A 23350-nucleotide genomic window follows, 5' to 3' on the forward strand; every position below is an offset into this window, starting at 1 on the left:
GTGGCTGAGTGGTGGTGGTTCCTTTCTTTCACCCAGTCCCTACTCCTAGGATGGAGACTTGACCTTGGGCAAGGCACTGCTGAAAATACTGGGGCTCTGATCACCTTTACCCTTGCTTTTCAAGCTGAGAAGCCCTAAGTCTACAGCCTCCCTTCCCGTGGGTACTCCACTTCGTAAAGCAGGGATGCCATTCAGATAAACACACCATTGTCCCCACTCTAGCTGTAGAGAGTGGCTCAGATGTTTTATCTGGAAGCAGAAGTAGGCTGTAAAACAGGTAGCTCCTAATCTTTTCCTAAAGGAACAAAGTATGGAGAAGCTCAGGAGTGTGGAGAAAGTCAAAAAAACTGCAGAGGTTGTTGTGCAAAGCAATAGGGAATAGACTGGTTAAATTCACTGGAGATGCAGGATAAACTAGTAGGCCAGCTAGTTTGCTGGAGAGAACCAGGAAAAGAAGAAGCTAGGAGGAGCCCTTTGGTATCAGAACAACTCTCAAACACTGACCTTGGGAACTAACTGTCCCTTTAGAGGGACCCAAATTTGATCTACTCAGTCTGTGGAGCAATTTATGCCTCAGGGTGTTATTAAAACCAGTAGAGCAATCAGCTGGAAATTAGTGAAGCTTTAACAACTAGATGTGGTCAAGGAAAGATACACTCAAAGAAAGTCTTACGAAAATCTTTGTCATCCAGGATGACTGTGGGCATACCCAAGGCTGTGCTTTCTAATGAGCAATATCACATACTTCATACTTGAAGTTTGAGGGCAAACAGACTTTGCAAAAATAATCCAGCTGGTTACTAAACAAATGAGCAAATGACAGTAACAAGCCTAAGGTGGAAAAGGTGGGACCAGTAGTACTCAGAGTTGCTAAAATGTCTAGTTTCCAACAAAGAATTATGAGCTATGCAAAGACACAGGAAAGTATGACCCATACACTGGAAAAAAAGCAGGTAACAGAAACTGATTGTGAAAGTGACCAGATGTCACATTTAACAGACAAAGACTTCAAAGTAGCCATTATATATGTTCAAATAACTAAAAAACTATGATTAAAGAAGCAAAGAAAGGTGTGTGATAATGTCACGTCAAATAGGGAATATCAATAAAGAGATAGCAATTATATATTAAAAAAGAAACAAATAGAAATTCTGGAGTTGAAAAGTACAGTAACTAAAATGAAAAATTAACTAGAGGAGTTCAATAGGCTAGAACTGACAGAAGAAAGAATTCATGAATTTGAAGATAGATCAATACAGATTATGCAATATGAAGGAGAGAAGACTGATGTGTTGGAGAAATGTCAGACACCATTGAACACACCAGCATATCAGAAATGATTAATAACAAGGTTAATATAACAAAAGATACAAATATGCTCTTTTCTTCTCTCAGATTCTTTAAAAGACATTATATAAAGTAATAAGTATAACAATATAATGTTGAGTTTGTAACATTTGTAGACATAATGTGGATTACAATAAAATCACAAAAAAGGGGAAAAGGAACAGACTTATATAGGAATAGGATTCCTGTATCTCACTGGAATTAAGTTGGTATAAATCAGAAGCTGATTCTGATGAGAAGCATATTGTTAGCCTAGCTGGGTGCTGTGGCTCACGCCTGTAATCCCAGCAATTTGGGAGGCCAAGGTGGGCAGATCACAAGGTCAGGAGATCGAGACCATTCTGGCTAACATGGTGAAACCTTGTCTGTACTTAAAAAAAAAAAAAAAAAAAAAAAAAAATTAGCCGGGCGTGGTGGCGGGCGCCTGTAGTCCCAGCTACTTGGGAGGCTGAGGCAGGAGAATGGCATGAACCCGGGAGGTGGAGCTTGCAATGAGCCGAGATCGTGCCACTGCACTCCAGCCTGGGTGATAGAGTGAGACTCCGTCTCAAAAAAAAAAAAAAAAAAAAGAAGAAGAAGAAGTGTATTGTTAGCCCAAGAGTAACCGCTAAAGAAAAAAAAATGTATAGTCATTAAGTTATAATGCTACATTTGAAAATATTCACTTAATGCAAAAGAAAGCAGTAAAGGTGGAATAAAGGACAAAAACACATGAGACATATAAAAAACAAAAAGTAAAAATAAAACATGTAAATCCAGCTATATCAATAATATTAAATGTGCATGGATTAAGCAATCTAGTCAGAAGACAGACTGGATTAAAAAAAAAACAAGATCCAATTATATGGTGTCTAAAGGTGGCACACTTAAGGTTTAAAGATACAAATAGTTTGAAAGTAAATGGATGGAAAAAGAAATATAATGCAATAAAGAAAAGATAAATGTTTGAGGTGTCAGATATGCCAGTTACCCTGTTTTGATCATTAATTACACTTTATATACATGTATCAAAATATCACATGTATCCCAAAAATATGTACTACTTTTATTAATTAAAAATTACATATATGCACATGTAAATACATATATATATATATATAAATATGCAAAAGGCAACTATGAGAAAGCTGGAGTGGCTACTTTAATATCAGCTTTTTATTTACTTTTTATTTATTTATTTGTTTATTTTTGAGATGGAGCCTTGCTCTGTCACCCAGGCTGGAGTGCAGTGGCACGATCTTGGCTCACTGCAACCTCCGCCTCCCAGGTTCAAGCAATTTTCCTGCCTCAACCTCCCAAGTAGCTAGGACTACGGGTGTGTGCCACCATGCCCGGCTAATTTTTTTTTTTTTTTTTTGAGATGGAGTCTCACCCTGTTGCCCAGGCTGGAGTGCAGTGGTGCAATCTCAGTTCACTACACCTCTGCTTCCTGGGTTCAAGCAATTCTCGTGCCTCAGCCTCCTGAGTAGCTGCCCGACACCACACCCAGCTCATTTTTGTATTTTATTAGAGACGAGGTTTCACCATGTGGGCCAGGCCGGTCTTGAACGCCTGACCTCAAGTGACCCACCCACCTCGGCCTCCCAAAGTGTTGGGATTACAGACGTAAGCCACCATGCCAGGCCTGAATTGTATACTTTAAATAGGTGAATTGGATGGTAGTGAGTAAAACTTGAAAATAAGAATACCAGTTTTATGAGTAACAACTAATGGATGCAGTTTCGGTTTCTTTGCAGTTCAGCTTGTCCTTAGAGAATAAATTCCACTGAGGACGTACAGTCAAAATAACGTGAGCTAAAAGTCATTTGAAGTAATTCTTTTTTCTCTGTGGTTATGTTACCAACTTGATTGTTAGTTATTGCATTAATTGACTTTTCCTATACTGAAACAACAATTCCAGAATTTTAGTAGCTTATAATGATAAACATTTATTTCTTGCTCAGGTTCTGTGAGTCCACTCTAGTGGTTCTTCTCTAGGCCCCAGGTTCAATTCAGGTCTACCTGTGTGTCTTCTCATCCTGGGACTTCAGTTGAAAACACAGCTCCTATATAAGATAATGTAGGTCTTGTGGAGGGCATGGGAACACAAGAGGGTTGCTAGAATTTGCCGCGACTCCTAAATCCTTTGTGTGGACTGGCACACTGTCACTTTTATCCATATTTGTTTGTTTTGCATAAAAGGTTAAATTCCGTTTTGTTGTTGTTGTTGTTGTTGTTTTGAGACGGAGTCTCCCTCTGTTGCCCAGGCTGGAGTGCAGTGGCGTGATGTAGGCTTTGCTGCAAGCTCCGCCTCCCAGGTAGCTGGGACTACAGGCGCCTGCCACCACACCTGGCTAATTTTTTGTATTTTTAGTAGAGATGGGGTTTCACCGTGTTAGCTAGGATGGTCTCTATCTCCTGACCTCGTGATCCACCTGCCTTGGCCTCCCAAAGTGCTGGGATTACAGGTGTGAGCCGCTGCACCCAGCCAAATTATGTTTTTTACTTATGTGAGTTTGTAATGACACCACCACATTCACTATCCCCCAGTTCTTCCTCATTTTGCCCCATTCCATATTTTATCTTTCCTTGTCCTCGTGACAATATCGGTTCCCAATAACACTACTGTATGTATTTATTCTATTCTACAATACACACAATATAGTTTAAAAATTAAGATAGTAATATCACTACTAATAACATTATATGAAGAGTTTAAGATATTTTAAAATTTCTTTTGCTTTTAGAAAGGTACCACTAAAGATGTCCATTCAGAAAACTGTTCAAGAATTATTTGAATTATATTCTGTGTGTGGTTATCAAGTCGGTAGGTTTTTTCTTTTTAAAGATGGGGTCTTACTCTGTTGCCCAGGCTGGAGTGCAGTAGCACAATCATAGATCATAGCTCACCATAACCTTGAATTTCTGGACTTTGCCTCTGCCTCTCACCTCTCAGCCTCCTGAGTAGCTGGGACTATAGGCACCCATCATCACGCCCACCTGACATTTTTTTTTTTTTTTTTTTGAGTAAAGACTGAGTCTCATTATTTTCCAGGCTGGTCTTGAACTCCTGGTCTCTGGCCCCAAGCAATCCTCTTGCCTCAGCTACCCAAAGTGCTGGGATTACAGATTGAGCCACTGCGCCCAGCCCAAGTTGGTGGGTTGTCTTTTTTTTTTTTTTGAGACGGAGTCTCTGCTCTGTGGCCCAGGCTGGAGTGCAGTGGCATGATCTCTGCTCACTGCAACTTCTGTCTCCTGGGTTCAAGCTATTCTCGTGCCTCAGCTTCCTGAGTAGCTGAGATTACAGGCACCCACCACCACACCCAGCTAATTTTTGTATTTTTAGTAGAGACGGGGTTTCACCGTGTTGGCCAGGCTGGTCTCGAACTCCTGACCTCAGGTGATCCACCCGCGTCAGGCCTCCCAAAGTGGTGGGATTACAGGCGTGAGCCACTGTGCCTGGCCAAGTTGGTGGTTTTTTTAAGAAGATAAAATACAGTTTGAATTCATACTGATATTTACAATTCAAATTAAGGATTATAAGGTTTTAAGTTTCATTATTCTTATATCTGTGTCTCCTATCTCCCATTGTGAAAATACTGATTCCCAACAATACCAATGTAAGTATTCATTTGCAACTATAATACCCGCATAACAGTACCAAGATAACAGTACCAACAGTGTTGATAATTATGATTACTGAAAAAAATTCAAAGTATTACTGAAAACAAAGTATTATGAAATGGATAAGTAGTGCAGTTAAGCTAATAGTGATAATCTCTCAGTTATTTCAGCTGCCAATGAATTTCTTTGTGAAATCATATTCAAAGTTTTAGAAAAAATGTCGAAGGTCCTGTTCAAGCTTAAAACTATACTTGGGCGGGCACAGTGGCTCACGCCTGTAATTCCAGCACTTTGGGAAGCCAAGCCGGGTGGATCTCCTGAGGTCAGGAGTTCAAGACGAGCCTGGCCAAAATAGTGAAACCCGGTCTCTACTAAAAGTACAAAAAATTAGCTGGGCGTGGTGGCAGGTGCCTGTAATCCCAGCTACTCGGGAGGCTGAGGCAGGAAAATTGCTTGAACCTGGGAAGCGGAGGTTGCAGTGAGCCGAGATCGTGCCATTGCACTCCAGCCTGGGCAACAAGAGCGAAACTCTGTCTCAAAAAAAAAAAAAAAAAAAACCCTAAATCTATACAGTTGAAAGCAAAATAACTCATAGGATAATAAATGTATGTAATAAACCAGATAATAGGTGCTCTGAGAAGTTTTGAGTATATTTAGTCTTTTATCAAAGTTTATTGGCTTATTGCAAATCATGCATTAACTTTCTGAGTTGGAGAGAAAGGCTGATGAAATTATTGTCGTAGCTAGATTTTCTCTTTGGATTGGTAAATGTTCTGCATCAATGCCTGACACTGAGGCTGCCAGCGGAAAGCTTAGCCATAGCACAGAGTAGAATATGAAAAACTAGGGTGTGTCAAGGCAAAGAAGTTGGAGATTGAAGATGTATGTGCTTGAGCTAAACTCTAGTAGTAATGTCTTTGTGTTCCAAAGTTATTGGTAAATATAACAGTAGCAAAGAACCATTTTGTTGCACTAATTAAATTAGTAGTCTTGAGGATTAGTTATTGGAGAAGGATAGAGGTGATCTAAGGTCTCTGATTTTGCTAATCATCTTGATGTAGTAGAATTCCTTTATATAGCATTTGGTGTGGTGGCATTGTCGAAACGGATAAGAACAGCTTTTTACTAGCTAATAATTGTTTTGTCATAGAGCATTTGATTTACCATGTACTGAATAATTAGCAGTTTTATAGTGGGGTCCTATTGCCTTTTTTCTTTTATTTTTTGTTTTTAAGAGACGGGGTCTCTCTTGACCATACTAGACTCAATCACCTGAGCTCAAGCGATCCACCCACCTCAGCCTCCGCAGTAGTGGGACAAGAAGCGTGTGCCACTGTGCCCAGCTTATTGCTTTTTGTCTATTGCTTTTTTTTTTTTAATCCTTATAACCTGCCTCTATCAATCTATCTTAAAATGATGTGTGAATGTTATTAAGAGTGAATTTATTTTTCTTTTTTTCTTAGGAGCAGCCACCATATCCTAGCTACAATTCTAACTATTGGAATTCTACTGCGAGATCTAGGGCTCCTTACCCAAGTACATATCCTGTAAGACCAGAATTGCAAGGCCAGGTATGGTTTAAAAACAGAGACTTTCTGAACTTTTTCTTAATGAATAGATTTATTTTCAAAACCTGTGCAGATTTTAGAGCAGTGATGAGTGTGTGTTTTTTTTCTTTGCTTTAATGGGCTCCATCAATCTCATCTTAATGTTTTTAGCTCAGAGATAAGGAAATATCTAGGCAAATATACCTATAGCTTGAGGCATAATAAATTATTTTTCAGGACCCAGAAGGAACAAACATAAAATATACTTATTTTTGAAAATTTCACTGATTACAGACATTTAATTTAAAATATTTTAAAATTATAAAAAGTACAGAAAATATATACATTTTAAATCTAGCATGCAGGGCCGGGTGCAGTGGCTCACAGCTGTAATCCCAGCACTTTGGGAGACCAAGGCAGGCAGATCACCTGAGGTTAGGAGTTCAAGACCAGCCTGGCCAACATGGTGAAACTCCATCTCTACTAAAAATACAAAAATTAGCTGGGTGTGGTGGTGGGCGCCTGTACTCCCAGCTACTTGGGAGGCTGAGGCAGGAGAACCGCCTGAACCCAGGAGGCGGAGGTTGCAGTGAGCTGAGATCATACCATTACACTCCAGCCTGGGCGACGAGTGAGACTCCGTCTCAAAACAAAAAACAAACAAAAAAACCCCACGAAAATCTAGCATGCAGATTTGTCAATTTCTGTTTGCCACATTTGTTTCAGATTTTTAAGAAAGAAGTAAACCAAATACAATTGAAGCCCAATGACACTTCTTTTCATTTACTGAAATTTTATTTATTTATTTATTTGAAACAGGGTCATTTTCTGTCGCCCAGGCTGGAGTGCAGTGGTATGATCTCAGCTCACTGCACCCTCCTCCTCACAGGTTCAAGTGATTCTCCTGCCTCAGCCTCCTGAGTAGCTGGGACTACAGGCACGCACCACCATACCCAGCTAATTTTTTGATTTTTTTTTTTTTTTTGAGGTGGAGTCTTGCTCTGTCGCCAGGCTGGAGTGCAGTGGCATGATCTTGGCTCATTGCAGCCTCTGCCTCCTGGGTTCAAGTGATTCTCCTGCTTCAGCCTCCCAAGTAGCTGGGACTACAGGCATGTGCCACCACACCTAGCTAATTTTTGTATTTTTAGTAGAGATGGGGTTTCACCATGTTGGCCAGTATGGTCTCAATCTCTTGACCTGGTGATCTGCCTGCCTCGGCCTTTCAAAGTGCTGGGATTATAGGCGTGAGCCACCACGCCCGGCCAGTTTTTGGATTTTTAGTAGAGGTAGGGTTTCACCATGTTGGCCAGGCTGGTCTCAAACTCCTGACCTCAGGTGATCTGCCCACCTTGGCCTCCCAAAGTGCTGGGTTTACAAGCATGAGCCATCGTGCTCGGCCTGAAGTTATATTTATTACCCCATTTGTGTTTTTATGCCTTTACTACTTGCCTGTGTATCCATAAACTTTATATACTTTTATTTTACATGTTTTTAAACTTGAGATGTGTGATTTCATACTAACAAACACACTCCTGCAGCTTGCTTCTTTTGCTCATCGTTGGTTTTCATCTTTCTGTTATATAAATACGAGATAAGAATTTCCTTAGGGTCTGGAATTTTTGGGTTTAGGTGTGTACTTTTTTTTTTTTTGAGATAGAGTCTCACCCTGTCACCCAGGCTGGAGTGCAATAGCGCGATCTCAGCTCATCGCAACCTCCGCCTCTCAGGTTCAAATGATTCTCCGCCTCAGCCTCCCGAGTAGCTGGGATTACAGGTGTCTGCCACCATGCCCGGCTAATTTTTGTATTTTTAGTAGAGATGGGGTTTCACCGTGTTGGCCAGGCTGGTCTCGAACTCCTGACCTCGTGGTCCGCCCACCTTGGCCTCCCAAAGTGCTGGGATTACAGGCATGAGCCACCATGCCCGGCCAGGTGTGTACATTTTTATTAGATACAGCCAAATTACTTTTCAAAATGGTTGTACTAACAAAGGAGTAATTGTCATATTTGCATATTTCCATTATATTTTTTTATCTAGCCATATTACTGGGGTGTTTTTTTTGGGGTTTTTTTTTGTTTGTTTGTTTTTTGGCCGAGTCTCGCTCTGTCGCCCAGGCTGGAGTGCAGTGGCACGACCTCGGCTCACTGCAAGCTCTGCCTCCCGGGTTCACGCCATTCTCCTGCCTCAGCCTCCCGAGTAGCTGGGACTACAGGCGCCCGCCACCACGCCCAGCTAATTTTTTGTATTTTTAGTAGAGACAGGGTTTCACTGTGTTAGCCAGGATGGTCTTGATCTCCTGACCTCGTGATCCACCCGTCTCGGCCTCCCAAAGTGCTGGGATTACAGGCGTGAGCCACTGCACCTGGCTTTTGTTTGTTTTTTTGAGACAGAGTCTTGCTCTGTAGCCCAGGCTGGAGTATGGTGGCATGATGACAGCTCACTGCATCCTCGACCTCCTGGCCTCAAGTGATCTTCCCACTTCAGCCTCCTGAGTAGCTGGGACCACGGGTGCACATTACTATGCCCAGCTAATTTTTAAAATTTGTTCTGTAGAGTTAGGGTTTCGCCATGTTACCCAAGCTGGTCTCCCAATCCTGGGCTCAAGAGATCCTCCCACTTCAGCCTCCTGAGTAGCTAGGACTAAAAGTGTACATCACCATGCCTTGCTAATTTGTTTGCTTTTTTGTAGAGACAGGGTCTTGCTGTGTTGCCTAGGCTGGTTTCAAACCCCTAGCCTCAAGCTATCCTCCCAAATTGGCCTCTCAAAGCACTGGGATTACAGGTGTGAGCCCCTGTGCCTGGCCTATAATAATCATGTATATATGAACTTAAGGATGAGGTTGATCAGAGATAATGGAATGTAAAATAAAGATCATGTTAGTACTTACCACAAACTTTGATTTTACTTGTGTCAGCCTCATCCCTGTGACTGAAATTGAGAAGTAGACATTGTTATTGCTAAATGTTACATAGTTGTGGTTTGGCCACATACTATAAAATCCACCCTTCAAAGTGTACAATTCATTTGGTTTTTAGTATATTCACAAAGTTTACCCATTATCACTGTCTAATTCTGGAACACTGTCATCACCCCGAATAGAAACCCTGAACTTGAAATGTCATTACTCCCTCCCCTCAGCTCTTGGCAACCTGTAATCTACTTTTTTATCTCTCAGGATTTTTCTAACCAGACATTTTGTATGGAATCATACAGTATGTGGCATTTTGTTTCTGGCTTCTGTCACTGTGTAATGTTTTCAAACTTCTCCATGTTCTCAGGATATACCAAATTTCATCAATTGATAGATATTTGGGTTGTCTTTCGTTTTTGTCTTTTATAAATGATGCTGCTACAACCTTCATGTACAAATTTTTATGTGGAAATATGTTTTTATTTATCTTGGGTCTATACCTAGAAATGGAATTGCTTGGTCATAGAGTAACCCTATATGTATCAATTTGAGGAACTAGCAAATGGTTTTCCAAAGGGATTGCACCATTTTATAGTCCCATCAGCAATGTATGAGGGCTCTGATTTCTCCACATCCTTACCAATACTTATTTTCCTTTAAAAAAATTATTATAGGCCGGGCGTGGTGGCTCACGCCTGTAATCCCAGCACTTTGGGAGGCCGAGGCAGGCAGATCACGAGGTCAGGAGATTGAGACCATCCTGGCTAACATGGTAAAATCCCATCTCTACTAAAAATGCAAAAAATTAGCCGGGCATGGTGGCGGGCACCTGTAGTCCCAGCTACTTGGGAGGCTGAGGCAGGAGAATGGCATGAACCCAGGAGGCAGCTTGCAGTGAGCTGAGATTGTGCCACTGCACTGCAGCCTGGGCAACAGAGCGAGACTCCGTCTCAAAAAAAAAAAATTATTATAGCCATCTTAGTGGGTGCAAAGTGGTTTTGATTTGCAGTTCTCTGATGACTAATGATTTGAGCATCTTTTAGTGTGCTTATTAGCCATTTGTATATCTTGTTTGGAGAAATGTCTATTTAGATTCTTTGGGCCTGGTGCGGTGGCTCACACCTGTAATCCCAGCACTTTGGGAGGCCAAGGTGGGCAGATCACTTGAGGTATGGAGTTTGAGACCAGCCTGGCCAACATGGTGAAACCCCTTCACTACTAAAAATACAAAAATTAGCTGGGCGTGGTGGCAGGCGCTTGTAATCCCAGCTACTTGGGAGGCTGAGGCAGGAGAATTGCTTGAACCCAGGAGGCAGAGGTTACAGTGAGCCGAGATGAGATCACGCCATTGCACTCCAGTCTGCGTGACAGAGCAAGACTCTGTCTCAAAAAAGAAAAGATTCCTTGACCATTTTAAAATTGGGTTGTCTTTTTATTGTTGAGTTTTAAGCATTCTTTATACATTCTAGATACAAGTTTCTTATCAAATGTAGTCATTCATTGCTTAATAATGGGGATATTTTCTGAGAAATGCATCAAGAGGCAATTTTGTCATTGTGCAAACATCATAGAGTGTACTTTCACAAGTCTAGATGGTACAGCTTACTATATACCTAGGCTATATGGTATAGCCTATGGCTTTTAGGCTACAAACCTGTACAGCATGTTACTGTACTGAATACTGTAAGCAATTGTAACACCATGGTTAGTACTGGTGTATCTAAACACATCTAAATATAGAAAAGATACAGTAAAAATACAGATAAAAGATAACAAAATATTATATCACACTTGTACAGGGCATTTGCCATGAATGGAACTTGCAGGACTGGAAGTTACTCTGGGTGAGTCAGTGAGTGAGTGGTGAGTGAATGTGAAGGTCTAGGATATTACTGTGCACTATTGTAGGCTTTATAAGCATTGTACACTTAGTTTACCATAAATTTGTATAACAATTCTTTCTTCAATAAATACTGTAACTTTTTTACTTTATAAACTTTATTTTATTTTATTATTTTATTTTAAGTTATTTTTTTGAGACAGGGTCTCAGTCTGTCCCCCAGACTGGGGTGCAGTGGCGTGATCTCGGCTCTCTGCAACCTCCATCTCCTGGGTTCAAGCGATCCTGCCACCTCAGCCTCCCTAGTAGCTGGGACTACAGGCGTGTGCCACCACACCTGGCTAATTTTTGTGTTTTTAGTAGAGGCAGGGTTTCATCATGTTGGCCAGGCTGGTCTTGAACTCCTGACCTCAGGTGATCTGTCCACCTCAGCCTCCCACAGTGCCGGGATTATAGGCCTGAGTGAGCCACTGCACCTGGCCTTATAAACTTTTAAATTTTAAAAAGCTTTGACTCTTATAGTAATACTTAGCTTAAAATACAAACATACTGTACAGCTGTACCAAAATGTTTCCTTGGGGCCGGGTGCGGTGGCTCACTCCTGTAATCCTAGCAATTTGGGAGGCCAAGGCGGGCAGATCACGAGGTCAGGAAATCGAGACCATCCTGGCTAATATGGTGAAACCCCGTCTCTGCTAAAAATACAAAAAATTAGCCCGGCGAGGTGGCAGGCGCCTGTAGTTCCAGCTACTCGGGAGGCTGAGGCAGGAGAATGGTGTGAATCCGGGAGGCAGAGCTTGCAGTGAACCGAGATCACGCCACTGCACTCCAGCCTGGGCAACAGAGCGAGACTCCCATCTCAAAAAAAAAAAAAAAAGTTTTATTTCTTTTTTTTAAAATTTCTTTATATCCTTATTCTATTAAGCTTTTTCCTGTTTTTAAGGTTTTTTTGTTTTTTGTTTGTTTTTTGTTTTTTTTTTTGAGATGGAGTTTCACTCTGTCGCCCAGGCTGCAGTGCAGTGGTGCGATCTCGGCTTACCGCGACCTCCGCCTCCCAGGTTCAAGCAATTCTCCTGCCTCAGCCTCCTGAGTAGCTGGGACTACAGGCGCTTGCCACCACGCCCGGCTAATTTTTTGTATTTTTAGTGGAGATGGGGTTTCACTGTGTTAGCCAAGATGGTCTCGATCTCCCAACCTGGTGATCTGCCCTCCTTGGCCTCCCAAAGTGCTGGGATTAAAGGCGTGAGCCACCATGCGTGGCTGTTTTTGTATTTTTAAAACTGTTTGTGTTAAAAAGGAAGACGCAAACATACATTAGCATAGGCCAACCTAGGGTCAGGATCATCAGTATCACTGTCTTTCACCTCCTCATCTTGGGGCAATAAGACGCGTGGGAACTGTCATCTCCTATGATAAATGCCTGGTTCTGGAATACCTCCCAAAGGACCTCCTTGTGGCTGTTTTCCGGTTAACCTTTAAAAAATGTACAAGTAGAAGGAGTACATGCTAAGATAATGATAACAAATGTCGTATGTAGTAAATACATAAACCAGTAACATAGTCAATTGTCATCATCAAGTATTATGTATTACATATAATTGTATGTGTTATATACAACTGGCACACAGCAAGTTTGTTTACACCAGCGTCACCATAAACAGGTGAGTAATGCATTGTGCTATCCATATGACAGCTACACTGTTGCAAGGCAATACAATTATTTGGCTCCATTATAATCCTATGGGACCACTGTTATGTATGCAGTCCACTGCTGACTGAAACATAGTTATGCAGTGCATGACTGTATATGATTTGCAAATAGTTTCTTCCATTCTGTGGGTTGGCTTTTCACACTCTTGATGGTGTCCTTTGAAACACAAAAGCTTTTAATTTTGATCAAGTGCAATTTTTTTGTTTTTTATTTTGTTGCTCCTGCTTTTGATGTCTTATCCAAGAAGACTTTGACTAACCAAAGATCATAAAGATTCACTCCTGTGATTTCTTTTTTTTTTTTTTTTTTGAGGCAGAGTCTCGCTCTGTCGCCCAGGCTGGAGTGCAGTGGCACAATCTTGGCTCACTACAAGCTCCACATCCTGGGTTAAAGTGATTCTCCTGCCTCAGCCTCCCAAGTAGCTGGGAATAAAGGCGCCCGCCACCACACCTGGCTAATTTTTTGTTTATTTAGTAGAGACAGGGTTTCACCATGTTAGCCAGAATGGTCTTGACCTCCTGACCTCGTGGTCCACCTACCTCAGCTTCCCAAAGTGCTGGGATTACAGATGTGAGCCACCGCGCCCAGCCCGATTTCTTCTTAGAATTTTTTTATAGTTTTAGCTCTCACATTTAGGTCTATGATTCATTTTGAGTTAATTTTTGCAATATGGTGCAAAGTAAGGCCCAAGTTCACTGCTTTACATGTGGATAGTTATGTCTCAGTATCATCTGTTGAAAGACTATGTTTTTTCCACTGAATTATCTTGGTACCCCCCTTTTTTTTTTTTGAAACAGAGTCTTGTTCTGTCGCCCAGGATGGAGTGTAGTGGTGCAATCTCTGCTCACTGAAACCTCTGCCTCCCAGGTTCAAGTGATTCTTGCCTCAGCCTCCCGAGTAGCTAGGATTACAGGCGGCTGCCACCATGCCGGGCTAATTTTTTTTGTATTGTTAGTAGAGACAGGGTTTTACCATGTTGCACAGGCTGATCTGGATCGCCTGACCTCTAGTGATCCACCTGCCTCGGCCTCCCAAAGTGCTGGAATTACAGGCATGAGCCACCGTGCCCAGCCTGGGTACCCTTCTTAAAAATCATAAATGTAAGGGTTTATTTCCAGACTCTCAATTCTGTCCCATTAATCTATATGTCTTCCTTAAGCCAATACCAAACTGTTTTGATTACTGTGGCTCTGAAGTAAAATTTGAAATCAGGAAGTATGAGTCTCTCCAAAGAGATGGACTCTCTCTTTTTTCTTTTTCTTCTTCCATATGGTTTCGGCTATTCTGGGTTGCTTACATTTTCATATGAATTTTAGGATCAGCTTTTCAACTTATGTAAAAAAGGCAGCTGAGATTTTCTTTTTTTCTTTTTTTTTTTTGAGCTGGAGTTTTGCTCTTGTTGCCTAGGCTGGAGTGCAATGGCACGATCTTGGCTCACAGCAACCTCCACCTCCCGAGTTCAAGCCATTCTCCTGTCTCAGCCTCTGGAGTAGCTGGGATTACAGGCATGCGCCACCACGCCCGGCTAATTTTGTATTTTTAGTACAGATGGGGTTTCTCCATGTTGGTCAGGCTGGTCTCGAACTCCGGACCTCAGGTGATCCGCCTGCCTTGGCCTCCCAAAGTGCTGGGATTACAGGCATGAGCCACCATGCCTGGCCAGGCAGCTGAGATTTTTATTGAGATTGCATCATAGATCAGTTTGGAGAGTAGCATGTGTACTTTTACAGTTAATGTAAGAGGGAGACAAAACTCATAGTCATGAATTATAAGTTGATGTTAATTTTTCTGATTTCACTGATCTTACTGATAAAGATTGCTTTTTCTCATAACATTTTCCCCCTTAGGTAAAAGTATTTATTACATTCATATGTAGGTTCAAAAAAGATTAACTTATAATTTAGTAGTAACTTTTTAAAAGCAACAGTAATAATGTGCAAATGTTTTTAGATACAACATACAAGTTGTTGGATTTAAAATAACCCAAAGGTGTCTAGACATTCACCTTTTTGAGGTGAGCACATGTGTATTTTCTGGCGAAACATCACATGGGGATTATACATTTATCATCATCTTTTTTTGTTTGTTTCTTGAGATAGATAGTCTTGCTCTACCACCCAGTTCATTGTAGTGGCATAATCATAGATCACTGTAACCTTGAACTCCTGGACTTAAGTGATCCTCCTGTCTCAGTGTCCTAGGTACAGGTGCGTGCAACCACACCTGGTTTAATTTTTAAATATTTTGCAGAGATGGGGTCTCACTATGTTGCCTAGGCTGGTCTTGAACTCCTGGGCTCAGGTGATCCTTCTACCTCAGCATCCCAAAGTGTTGGGATTACAGGCGTGAGCCATTGCACTTGGTCTAGCTTCTATCCAAGATAGACTCCTATAGTGGTATATAGATATGACTGGTTTCCTTTTTAAAAAATTAAGCAGTATCATGTCTTTACCTTCCAGCTACGTCCTTGGGTTAGCCTTGCCACATGGTCATTCTTCTGTTTGGTTGGTTTTATAAATCTTAAAAATTCTCATTCAAAAGTAGCTATAATAAGCCAAGAATATGTAATTTCATGCATTTATTCTGAGTGTGGAATTTATATATATATATATATATATATATATTTTTTTTTTTTTTTTTTAAGAAGCTGTTAATGTTGCTAAGGTATCTGACCAATCTACCAAGTTGATTAGCCTGCCATGTGCCAGGTGCAGTTTATGTGCTATGCAAGTATTAGGGCAGCATTTGAACTAAAGCCTTCCTCATTTTTCAGAACTTCATTCTTTAACTAATAGTGTGGACTTTTGAGAGGAGCATGGAGGGCGATTCATGGAGTAGGGTGTGAACAGCACGGAAGTTCACAATCTCAGGCTATATCTCTGGAAGCAGAAGATATTGTCTCACCCAACTGTTAATAAAGTTCGTGAGGTTTTCTCAGTATTATTCAAACTCGGTTGAGTTGCTTCTACTTTGTTCTTAAGTCCTTCTTTTTCCTTTCCTTTTCTTTCTTTTTTTGAGACCAGGTCTCCCTCTGTCACCCAGGCTGGAGTACAGTGGTATGATATCGGCTCACTGCAGCCTCCACCTCCTGGGCTCAAGCGATCCTCCCACTGCAGCCTCCTGAGTAGCTGGGACTACAGGCACATGCCACCATTCCCAGCTAATTTTTGTATTTTTTGTAGAGAGGGGGTTGCCCCCGCTTATCTTAAACTCTTTGAGTTTAAGCAGTCCACCTGCCTTGGCCTTCCAAAGTGCTAGGATTACAGGCATGAGCCACTGTGCTCGGCCCCCTTTTTTTTTTCTTCTATTTCTCAGGCTGGAGTGCAATGGCATTATCACAGCTCACTGCAGCCTCAATCTCCTCTGGCTCAGGTGATCCTCCCACCTTAACTGCTTGAGTGGCTGGGACCTTAGGCATACGCCACTACACCTGGCTAATTTTTGTATTTTTTGTAGAGATGGGGTCTCACTTTGTTGCCCAGGCTGGTCTGGAACTCCTGACCTCAAGCGATCCGCCTGCCTTGGTTTTCAAAGTGCTAGAATTACAAGAATGAGCTACCACGCCTGGCCAAGTCCTTCATTTTTATGACATACTTTAATAGGTAACAGAAATCTGTCCTGAAGCCCTAGAAGCATTTTCTTCCTTTTTGGATTCCGTATTATGACTCTAAATGGTGCAAGGAACTCCTGTATTTTCTTTGCTGTGCTCCAAGTGTCAACCTAAAATAACAACAGAGAGAAGGACTCTTCAAAGAAATGAATCTGTTTGGAAATAAACAGAGAATTACAATTTCAGATGCGCGTACCATAGATAATCATCCCCTACATATCTGGAGAAGTTGTAGTAAGGGGAAACTTTTAAAGGGAAAGAGGAGAAGTCCATATAAGCTGTTTTAAGACAAACATCATTGGTCACAGGGGCCTGTTGTAGGAGCTGATGTTACTGGAAACTCATTGCTAAGCGAGTGTTCTTATGAAGATGGCTTATGTGAAACTGCAGTCTTGAGGGATTTTTTTTTTTTTTTTTTTTTTGGACAGAGTTTCACTCTGTCGCCCAGGCTGGAGTGCCATGGCGCGATCTTGGCTCACTGCAAGCTCCGCCTCCCGAGTTCACGCCATTCTCCTGCCTCAGCCTCCCGAGTAGCTGGGACTACAGTCGCCTGCCACCACGCCCGGCTAATTTTTTGTATTTTTAGTAGAGACAGGGTTTCACCGTGTTAGCCAGGATGGTCTCAATCTCCTGACCTCGTGATCCGCCCGCCTTGGCCTCCCAAAGTGCTCAGATTACAGGTGTGAGCCACCGTGCCTGGTTGAGGAATTTTTTGTGATAAGTCCTGTTACAGACATATGTAGGACAAGCAAGATGAGTAGAGCCTACAGGGATTTCTTGTGAGTTTTTAGAAAGCCCTGTGATATAGGCTGGGTGCAGTGGCTCATACCTGTAGTCCAAGCTACTTGGGAGGCTGAGGCAGGAGGATAACTTGAGCCTGGGAGATCTAGGCTGCAGTGAGCTATGATGGTGCCACTGTACTCTAGCCTGGGTGACAGAGGGAGACCCTGTCTCAAAAAAAAAAAAAAAAAGTCCTTGTGATAATACTTATCGCAGACATGTGTGCATGAGATCCCCTGCTTCGTGACCTCCCCCTCCATTTTGGGTCTGATGTAAGTGACTCCATCTTGGCATTGGCAACTTTCACACAAGCTGCTTTTCAGACAAAGACTTAAAAACTTTGCCACGTTTCTGAAATAGGATCTTTAGCTCATCCTTAACAAACATCTTAAGCAACTGCAAGGCTGTTATATAATCTGATTCTGTGTTCTTTTGTAAACATGCATGTGACAGCTTTGTGATCTGTCAGGACAGTGGTTATTTGGGAAAAGAAGCAGTGAACTCATGAAGACATCTCAAAACCAGGAAGTAATTCCAGGAATCAAGGAAATTTTCAAGCATCAAAAGTAATGGCTGGCCAGATGTGGTGGCTCACACCTGTAATCCCAGCACTTTGGGAAGCTGAGGCGAGTGGATTGCTTGAGCCCAGGAGTTCGAGATCAGCCTGGGCAACATGGCCAAACCCTGTCTCTACAAAAAATACAAAAATTAGCCAGGCATGGTGGTGCATGCCTGTGGTCCCAGTTACTTAGGATGCTAAGGTGGGAGGATTGCTTGAGCCCAGGAGTTTGAGGCTGCAGTGAGCCGTGATTGTGCCACTGCATTCTACCCTGGGTGTCTTGGGGAGAAAAAAAAGTAATGGCCAGGCATGGTATAATCCCAGCACTTTGGGAGGCTGAGGTGCCAGGATCACTTCAGCCTAAAAGTTTGAGACTAGCCTGGCAACATAGCTTGACCTCATTTCTATTTAAAGAAAAACAACAACAACGGAAAAAAAAACAAAAACAACGCCTGTGAGAAGGGAAAAAGAAAAAAAATAAACAACAAAAGCCACATAAAAGCAATGAGAATCGCACACTAAAGTAACATGAACCCATCTATTGGTTTCAATGGGTTATCAGTACATGGCCGTCGTGTATTTATTCTTGGAGTATTTCCTTGGAGTATTTTGAAGCAATTTCAGATATCATTTTATCACTTATAAATACCTAAGTATGTTTCTTTAAAATATAAGGAAGTTTTAAAAACATAACCACAATGTTTTTAAACATTTTTAATTAAAAATTAAAACTTAAAAGGAAAAAAACAACCTTAAAAATAATTATTTCATATCATTAAATATCTGGTCAGTTCTAACAGTAAAATATTTATTTAGTTAGTTAGCTAGTTGAAGACAGGGTCTTACTGTCACCCAGGCTAGAGAACAGTGGCTTGATTATAGCTCACTGTAACATTGAACTCCTAGGCTCAAACGATCCTCCTGCCTCAGCCTCCTGTGTAGCTAAGGACTATAGCTGTGCCATACCACGCCCAGCTAATTACTTTTTTTTTTTTTTTTTTTTTTTGTAGAGATGAGGTCTTGCTGTTTGCACAGGCTGTTCTCAGACTCCTGGGCTCAAGCAATTCTCCCACCTTGGCTTCCCAAAACGCTGGGATTTTTACAGGCATGAGTCTGTGCGCCTAGGCATAACAATAAAATTTGAAGACTGAATACAATTTTTTCAATGAATAGTCTTTAATCTACTTAAAGATTCCATTATTATAGGACATTTAGGTAGTTTACAATTTTGTGTGATTGTAAATAATGCTGCGATGAAGAACTTCATGTCTATAACTTTTTCTCTAGTTGAATCATTTCCTTAGGATTTCTAGAAGTTGAATAACAGTACAAAAAGTCACATAATGTTTTATTAAGTCTCCAATTGTGTGTGTGATGTATTACGGAGTTCTTTGTTTATGCCCGAAGACCTTAACAGCCTCTTAGTAGTTTTAACATAGTGGTGGTTCATGGTCTTCTGCTCAGGGAATGCATTGCTGACTGTTTATTACACCTCATCCTGCATGGAATTCTTTGGTCATGGGTATCCTTATACCTAAAGTGGGAAAGATTATATAGTCTTCGAGATAGAGATGAGTATAGGAAAACTGGATTCTGTGTTTTCACTGTTTTTAAAGGGTAAAGTAGAAATTAATAGAACACGTTGAGGTGATCATTTAAATTTAGCACTAAGCTTGAATCTTTTTTAAAAAATTACTTTTTTTTTTTTAATAGATGGGGTTTGACTATATTCCTGAGGCTGGTCTGTAACTCCTGAGCTCAAGTGATCCTCCCTCCTAGGCTGGATGCAGTAGCTCATGCCTGTAATCCCAGCACTTTGGGAGGCTGAGGCGGGTGGATATGAGGTCAGGAGTTCGAGACCAGCCTGGCCAAGATGGTGAAACCCCATCTCTACTAAAAGTACAAAAATTATAGCATGCCTGTAATCCCAGCTACTTGGGAGGCTGAGGCAGGAGAATCGCTTGAATCTGGGGGGTGGAGGTTGCAGTGAGCCGAGATCTTGCTACTGCACTCCAGCCTGGGTGACAGAGCAAGACTCCATCTCAAAAAAAAAAAAAAGTGATCCTCCCTTCTCAGCCTCCCAAAGTGCTGGGATTACAGGCATGAGCCTGTGCGCCTGCCTAGCTTGAATCTTGTTTGGATTATTAAACTGAGGATTCTGGGTGTGGATAAGAGTCTGAATAGGTTATTTAAAACTACAGTGAGCAATATATGAGGAGTTTGTTGTTGGTATCATTTGGGATGCAGAGTGATGGTGTAATACAAAGAACTGGACTTCAGAGTCAGATCTGGGTTCATGTCATGACCCAGCCATGATAATACTAACAACAGTCATAATACAAATAATTACCATTTATTGAGCATACTATATGCCAGACACTATGCTAAACCTTTTATATATGTCATCTTATTTAATTTTGACAGTAATCCTCAAAGATACGTTTATGATCTTCATTTTCCTGATGGAGAAACTGAAGTTAGGGAAGGTTAAATACAAAGTCTATGGCAGAGCTAGGTCTGTCTCTATAGTCTTTTTAAATAATTTTTTTGTTTTCTTATACTTTCTGAGACAGAGTCTCACTCTGTTGCCCAGGCTGGAGTGCAGTGGTACAACCATGACTCACTGCAGCCTTGACCTCCTGGGCTCAAGCAATCCTCTCACCTCAGCCTCCTGAGTAGCTTGGACTACAGATGTGCGCCATGAGGCCTAGATAATTTTTTTTTTTTTTGAGATGAAGTCTTACTCTTGTCCCCCAGGCTGGAGTGCGATGGCACGATCTTGGCTCACTGCAACTTCCGCCTCCTGGGTTCAAGCGATTCTCCTGCGTCAGCCCCCCGAGTAGCTGGGATTACAGGCGCCTGCCACCATGCCCGGCTAATTTTTGTATTTTTAGTAGAGATGGGGTTTCACCATTTTGGCCAGGCTGGTCTAGAACTCCTGACCTCAGGTGATCCACCCGCCTCAGCCTCCCAAAGTGCTAGGATTACAGGCTTGAGCCACTGTGCCTGGCAATGCCTGGCTAATTATTTTATTTTATTTTTGTAGAAACAGGGTCTCACTATGTTGTCCAGGCTGGTCTCAAACTCCTGACCTCAAATGATTCTCCCACCTTGGGCTCCCAAAGTGCTGGGATTACAGGCATGAGCCACTGTGCCTGGCCTGCATTAGTGATTAACATCTTCTCAAAGTTTTCAAGTTTAGGCATTAAGTCAGGGCATTTCAGCTCTTCTACTAATTCATCTTTTTTTCACTCAACTTGGTTTTTTTCAGAGTTTGAATTCTTATACAAATGGAGCGTATGGTCCAACATACCCCCCAGGCCCTGGGGCAAATACTGCCTCATACTCAGGGGCTTATTATGCACCTGGTTATACTCAGACCAGTTACTCCACAGAAGTTCCAAGTACTTACCGTTCATCTGGCAACAGCCCAACTCCAGTCTCTCGTTGGATCTATCCCCAGCAGGACTGTCAGACTGAAGCACCCCCTCTTAGGGGGCAGGTTCCAGGATATCCGCCTTCACAGGTGAGTTGTTTTCTATTGGGAAAAAAATGAATTCAAAGTCTCTGCCTCCTGTAAACAGTGGAAGAGCATCTGTTCATACTAGTGCTGATTTAATAAGACACTTCTAGATTGGGAAGGCTTTTATATTGATGCCTTTCTTATTTGTGGCAGCTATTGCAGTAAATGGACTTTGGCTGAAGGTACCTTAGATGTCATAATCATAAATTTTTATACTGAAAGTAATCTTTAGAGAGTTGCTGCTTGAAAGTTTCCCTATCTTAGCCTTTTTTTTTTTTTTTTTTTTTTGTGGCGTGATCTTGGCTCACTGCAACCTCTACCTCCTGGGTTCAAGCAATTCTTCTGCCTCAGCCTCCCAAGTAGCTGGGATTACAAGCACGCGCCATCACGCCCAGCTCATTTTTGTATTTTTAGTAGAGATGGGGTTTCACCATGTTGGCCAGGATGGTCTTGATTTCCTGACCTCGTGATCTGCCCCCCTCGGCCTCCCAAAGTGCTGGGATTACAGGCATGAGCCACCGTGCCAGGCAAATCTTAGCCTTTTTTAGCACCCTGTTAGGTTCTTTTTTTTTTTTTTTTGAGACGGAGTCTCGCTCTGTCGCCCAGGCTGGAGTGCAGTGGCATGGTCTAGGCTCACTGCAAGCTCCACCTCCCGGGTTCATGCCATTCTCCGGCCTCAGCCTCCCGAGTAGCTGGGACTACAAGCGCCCGCCACCGCGCCCAGCTAATTTTTTTTTGTATTTTTAGTAGAGATGGGGTTTCACCTTGTTAGCCAGGATGGTCTCGATCTCCTGACCTCGTGATCCGCCCACCTCAGCCTCCCAAAGTGCTGGGATTACAGGCGTGAGCCACCGCGCCTGGCCAGGTTCATGTTTTTTTAATATTCTGTGAATAACTATGTTTATTTCTCTGTTCACTTCAAGAGGAGTTCTAACATGTCTTTATTTGTGCTTCCTTATAGCATATGGGTCTGTTTGTTTATAGTATCTATGGGACAGACTTGGGTTTCATCCATTGAATTTTTAGGCCTTATTCCTTCTGAGTTTTATTGTCATTAAATCTACCCCTGGTATCTTTGGAACCAACTTTTTGAGGCTTGGAGAAATTACTGCAGCTGATTAATTAGATTTACTACAGTTTAGTCCAGTAGCAGCTAATGTATACTCTGTTAAGAAGAGAGGAAGCATCTCAGAATCTGCCTGTAGCAGAATATTTTTATTATAAGTTTTTCACAATGACTGGTATATTTCTTCCTCTCAATCTAGAACCCTGGAATGACCCTGCCCCATTATCCTTATGGAGATGGTAATCGTAGTGTTCCACAATCAGGACCGACTGTACGGCCACAAGAAGATGCGTGGGCTTCTCCTGGTGCTTATGGAATGGGTGGCCGTTATCCCTGGCCTTCATCAGCGCCCTCAGCACCACCCGGCAATCTCTACATGACCGAAAGTACTTCACCATGGCCTAGCAGTGGCTCTCCCCAGTCACCCCCTTCACCCCCAGTCCAGCAGCCCAAGGTAGGAGACCTAAATGTTGTTCCTTTAATGTGTGTGTAATTAAGAGAACATAACATGGTTTATATAGTTTCTGTACTGGTTTGTGTTAAATGGGGACTAATTACAAAAAGTTGATGACTACTTATCTATAGCTTTACCTCAGCTCGGTTTCCTTTTTTTTTTTTTAAATAGACTTTATATTTAGAGAAGATTTAGATTCACATCGTTTTTGTTAAAAGACAGAAAGATACACATTTTCTATTTGTTGTAATTCTTCTAAACATTAAATGCAAAGATGCATTTTACTACTTCAAATAATCTATGAACAGAAGACAAAACCAATGTGAAATATCTGTAGCGTGAGCTTGTATTTAAACCACAGACTTGAACATTATCACTTGTGGCTGTGTTCCTTTTCA

General features: G+C 41.8%; 1 protein-coding gene across 2 annotated transcripts in view; it reads left to right on the forward strand.

Annotated features, from left to right (window-relative positions):
- BAG4 (BAG cochaperone 4) overlaps positions 1–23350 on the forward strand; it is a 43376-nt gene that overhangs the window by 9505 nt on the left and 10521 nt on the right. The window contains exons 2-4 of one of the 2 annotated variants that reach the window (XM_003830732.5): positions 6414–6521; positions 21181–21435; positions 22698–22952. In XM_003830732.5, coding sequence (XP_003830780.3) covers positions 6414–6521; positions 21181–21435; positions 22698–22952 — 618 coding nt within the window. The remainder of the gene's footprint in view (positions 1–6413; positions 6522–21180; positions 21436–22697; positions 22953–23350) is intronic. The other variant, XM_003830733.5, reaches the window with a different exon arrangement.

Source organism: Pan paniscus, chromosome 7 (genome assembly GCF_029289425.2).
Source record: "Pan paniscus chromosome 7, NHGRI_mPanPan1-v2.0_pri, whole genome shotgun sequence".
In the NCBI taxonomy this organism is placed as follows: Eukaryota; Metazoa; Chordata; class Mammalia; order Primates; family Hominidae; genus Pan; species Pan paniscus.